Source organism: Sminthopsis crassicaudata, chromosome 2, assembly GCF_048593235.1.
Source record: "Sminthopsis crassicaudata isolate SCR6 chromosome 2, ASM4859323v1, whole genome shotgun sequence".
NCBI classification, from domain to species: domain Eukaryota; kingdom Metazoa; phylum Chordata; class Mammalia; order Dasyuromorphia; family Dasyuridae; genus Sminthopsis; species Sminthopsis crassicaudata.
The window spans coordinates 25,173,464-25,178,463 of NC_133618.1; the positions used below are offsets into that span (position 1 = coordinate 25,173,464).

General features: G+C 52.1%; 1 protein-coding gene across 1 annotated transcript in view; it reads right to left on the reverse strand.

Annotated features, from left to right (window-relative positions):
• Positions 1–5,000, reverse strand: part of SMOX (spermine oxidase) — a 38,532-nt gene that overhangs the window by 17,482 nt on the left and 16,050 nt on the right. The window contains exon 2 of the mRNA XM_074285481.1: positions 3,483–3,713. Within this exon, the coding sequence (XP_074141582.1) occupies positions 3,483–3,713 (231 nt within the window). The remainder of the gene's footprint in view (positions 1–3,482; positions 3,714–5,000) is intronic.

Below are 5,000 nucleotides of genomic sequence, written 5' to 3' on the forward strand. Positions count from 1 at the left end.
ATACCTGCTATCCCCCCAATACACTAATTCCCCAAGGAAAGATTTCATTTTATCTGTGTATCTCCAGCAGTGTCTGGTATTCAGAAAGTTGCTAAATAAAGCTTGTCAGTTGATTATTTTGTCTTTGGGTCCCCAGATCCTAACACAGTTCCTAACATACAGTAGGTGCTTAATAAAGGTTTGCCATTTGTTTTATCTTTGTGCCCCTAAAACCTAAAGAGTTCCTGACACACAGTAGGTGTTTAATAGATGAAAGAATTCAGTGAGGAGTGCCAGGAGAAGAAACAGGGCCACATGAATGATGGATTCGCCTTGTTAATAGATCAGCCTTATTTTTTTGTTCTTGGACTCAAGTGCTCTCTTGAGAACCCGTATACATTTATGTAGATACACACACATACACACACTCCTACCTCAAACTCCCTTCTCTTCCTCAGCTGGATATCTGGCCATGGAAATATAAGAAAATATAAGAAAAGGGTGATTTTGTTTGGCCTTTGGATCCCCAGCTCTCAGCAATGTGTCTCCTATGGAAGTGACTGAATTGGATATCCCCCATCCCCATCCCCTCCAGCAGCAGCATCCTTCCCCCTTCCAGCAGCGAGCTGTCCAGGTGGTGGCAAGAAGCACACCCCGCCAGGGAGGGCCAGCTCTCATGTGAGGAGAGGAGAGGGGGGCAAACTAGGGGAAAAAGAATAAAAAGCCAGCCGTTTCCTCTCCTCCTCCCCAGCAGCATCTCACTATTGGAGCTGCAGCGAAAAGTAGGGCCCCCGTTGCGCAGAGCCCACCACAGAGCGCGGCTATTTCCAGGTGTTGCTGAAGTGAGCGAGCCGGCAGGTCTGGGAAGTGGGTGAGGCCGGCTTTGGGGCTCAGCCCCACAAGGCCACTAGCCTGATAAATAAGAATTCTAATCACCTTCAGAACTTGCTCTTTTTTTCAATACCTTCCTAGCTGTGGAGCCTCCACAACACCCCCCTCTTGTAGAAAAGGAAGCGGGTTTGGGGGCACGCTCACTCTTGTTGGGACCCCCGGGCCCTTTTCTCTGAATCCTGCTTTTAAATGATCCAAACCAACTACACAGAACAACAGGGTGAACTAGTTGTCAATTAATAACCTCTGGAGGAATGGCCCCCGAGCTCCCTCCAGCACTAACACTCCACGAGTCTATGAGTCTTGGGGGCCTTTTTCCTGGAACTCATTTCATCTATAAATACAATAAAAAACCCTTTCTTGTGATGAGCTTCTTTAATCGTATCATTCGAGCCCTACTTAGGGCCCCAAAATGGGTGAGTCTAAGCAGGCAGGGCAATTGCTATTAGCCCCATCCAGGCAGACAGAGAGCAGGACCTGGAGCCAAGGAGAAGCGAGTTCAAATACAGCCCCGGACACTTCCCTAGATCTGTGACCCTGGCCAAGCCACTCGAGCTCTGTTTGTCTGCGTTCCCCTCCTCTGTAAAATGGGGATAATTCTATCTCCTGAGATTGTTGTAAGGATCAAAGGTGACAATAATTGCAGAGCGCTTAACTCAGTTATGCTTGGAGCATAATAAACACTATAGAAACGTTAGGGATGAGGATGAAGATATGGCAATGTGATCATGGTGATTTGGGGGATAATAGTGATGATAATCGTTGATGATATGATAATGACACTGATAATTACAGTGATGATGATGACGGTGATCCCGGTGATAATGTAGTATAATGGGCTAAGTTTCTGGAAGGCAGGAAAACCTGAGTTCAAATCCTGTCTCCGGTGCTTACTATCTCTGTAACTCTGGGGCAAGACCACTTAATCTCAGCCTCAGTTTCCACATCTATAAAATGGGAATGTTACCAGGATCTCCCCTTCACTGAGGGTGATATACCCGGAGCACTTCTGTAAACATGAGCTATTTCCTCATTCAAAAGACGAATAAAGGGGAAGAAGAAAAGTGAAGGTGGCTTGGCCAAGCGGGTCATTCGTTTCAGTTGGTGACTAGGATTGGAAGCCCAGGGCTCATGGTTCCTGGAACCACCAGATGGGTAAGATGGCTTCCACTTGTCCAGCTCGGTGGATGTTCTCGCTATAAAAGAACCTCAATGTTCATCAGAGGGACATCGGGTCCCAATAGGACAATGACCCCGGGGAGTGTGCTGGGCTAGGTCTGGCCCCTTCTCCTGACAGCTGCCACTGTGTGACCCTGCGCAGGTCACTTCCTAGTCCGTAAGCGGAGCTACGGCGGGTCCCACCTGCTTCACTGGGGTGAGATAAACGGCAGCCATCATGGTTCCGTCACTGCGCCGATCGCAGAACCTCAGAACTTAGAGTGACCTCAGAGGCCCAAAGGAGGCCCCGAGACCAGTGGTCAGCGAGCCCCCCAGGAGGAGGTCCCACCACTTGGGGCAGACCATTCCCTCTGCGGAGGGATCTGATTGTTCGTGATTTCTGCTGACAGCTGGTAGTGCCCAGATGGGTAGAGCGCCAGAACCAGAGAGACCCGAGCGCAAATTTGAACTCAGACACTCATTAGCCATTGCACCCTTTGTCATTCAACCACTGTCTGCCTCAGTTTCCTCACCTGTAAAAGGAAGGTGCTGATAATAGCTGCTACCTGCTCAGGGTCATTGAGAAAATCAAATGAAACTTAAAGCCCTGTGTAAATGCCAGGTCTTTTTACTCTCTTATTTGTGATATAACTTGTTACGTGTAATATATGCCATGAAGGTGACATATGTCCATGGCCACCTTTGCCCCTCCCTGGCTCTGTCCCTTAAGCACGAGAAGCAGCTGAACACTTTTTCTTCAAGGAATCTGCAAACTAAAGAGAAAGGGGCTGGAAAACCCTCCCGCCACTCATGGTCCGTGATTCTCCTGCCAAACATGTGAACTTCTCGCCTCTGGCCACGAGGGGGCAGAAGATCAATTCATATTAAAACATTTATTAAGCACCTACTAAAGATGCTCTTCTGGCCAAGCTGTCAGAAGGTACTAACATCAGTGCTAATATCACCTACTAAGCTCACCGCTGTGCTGAGCGCCCTATAAATCTCTACCACACAGCCCGGCGGCCCACTGGCTAGAAGCACCAGGCCCAAGGCCCGCCTCCCGGGCCCGCTGACCCTGAGCCACTCACTTCACCCTGTGGGCCTCGGCTTCCTGGAAGGAGCCCGGGGCTTTAAGCCATTTCCCATCCAAGCTGGGACTAGACTCTGGGTCTCGCTTAGCCCAGAGCTCCCGTCCATACCCTCGTGGTGGCACAAATAACCATAAGAAAGAGCACAACAGATAATGTAACAATGATCCTCGGCCTTGCCACAGAGTGGCTTCCAGGGACCCGGATGTAAATCATCTGAAAGAGCTCCAGAAACATTCTTTGCAAGAAAGAAAACGTTATCCCGGGAACGAGCATCCATTGGTGGGATTCTGGGACTTGCTTCCCTCGAGGGAGCCGGGCTGGCAAGCAGACTGGGGCGGGGGGAGAGCGGGGCCTCTCACCGAGTTTACGCTTTGCACGCGGCCTCCGATGCGGTCCGACGCCTCGAGCACTGTGACATCCGTGAAGCCGTGCTCCAGGAGGGCTTTGGCGGCGGCCAGACCGGCCAGGCCAGCGCCGATCACGACCACTCGAGGCTGTCTCCTTCTGCGCAAGCCACGACTGAGAGGGTCATCCGCACTGTCACCAGAGGTTTCCACAACTTTGCATACCGTCCGAGCTCGCTTTCTAAGGAACCTGCGGGCGGGGGAGGAAGGGGAGAAAAGGCTGAGGTCCCAACGGTGTCACCCTTCCTTCCGCCCCCTCCATCCATCCTTCCTTCCTTCCTTCTCACCCCTCCATCCATCCTTCCTTCCTTACCTTCCACCCCTCCATCCATCCTTCCCTTCCTTCCTTCCCTTCCACATCCCTCCATCCATCCTTCCTTCCTTCCGCCCCTCCATCCATCCTTCCTTCCTTCCTTCCACCCCTCCATCCATCCTTCCTTCCTTCCATCCGCCCCTCCATCCATCCTTCCTTCCTTCCTTCCTTCCATCCCTCCATCCATCCTTCCTTCCTTCCGCCCCTCCATCCATCCTTCCTTCCTTCCATCCGCCCCTCCATCCATCCTTCCTTCCTTCCATCCGCCCCTCCATCCATCCTTCCTTCCTTCCTTCCGCCCCTCCATCCATCCTTCCTTCCTTCCATCCGCCCCTCCATCCATCCTTCCTTCCTTCCTTCCGCCCTCCATCCATCCTTCCTTCCTTCCTTCCGCCCCTCCATCCATCCTTCCTTCCTTCCATCCGCCCCTCCATCCATCCTTCCTTCCTTCCTTCCGCCCCTCCATCCATCCTTCCTTCCTTCCATCCGCCCCTCCATCCATCCTTCCTTCCTTCCTTCCGCCCCTCCATCCATCCTTCCTTCCTTCCTTCCACCCCTCCATCCATCTTCCTTCCTTCCTTCCACCCCTCCATCCATCCTTCCTTCCTTCCTTCCGCCCCTCCATCCATCCTTCCTTCCTTCCATCCGCCCCTCCATCCATCCATCCTTCCTTCCTTCCATCCGCCCCTCCATCCATCCATCCTTCCTTCCTTCCGCCCCTCCATCCATCCTTCCTTCCTTCCTTCCGCCCCTCCATCCATCCTTCCTTCCTTCCATCCGCCCCTCCATCCATCCATCCTTCCTTCCATCCCTCCCATCTCCCTCCATCCTTCCTTCCTTTCATCCCTCCCATCTCCATCCATCCTTCCTTCCTTCCATCCGCCCCTCCATCCATCCTTCCTTCCTTCCTTCCTTCCATCCCTCCATCCTTCCTTCCTTCCTTCCTTCCGCCCCTCCATCCATCCTTCCTTCCTTCCTTCCATCCCTCCCATCTCCCTCCATCCATGCTTCCTTCCATCCCTCCATCCATTTTTCACTCCTGCCTCTATCCCTCCAACCATTCTTTCCTTTTTTCCTTCCATATTTCCCTCTATTCCTCCAATCTTTCCTCTGTCTTTCTCCCTTCTCCCACCCCTCATTTGTCCATCCCTTTTTCCCTTGATC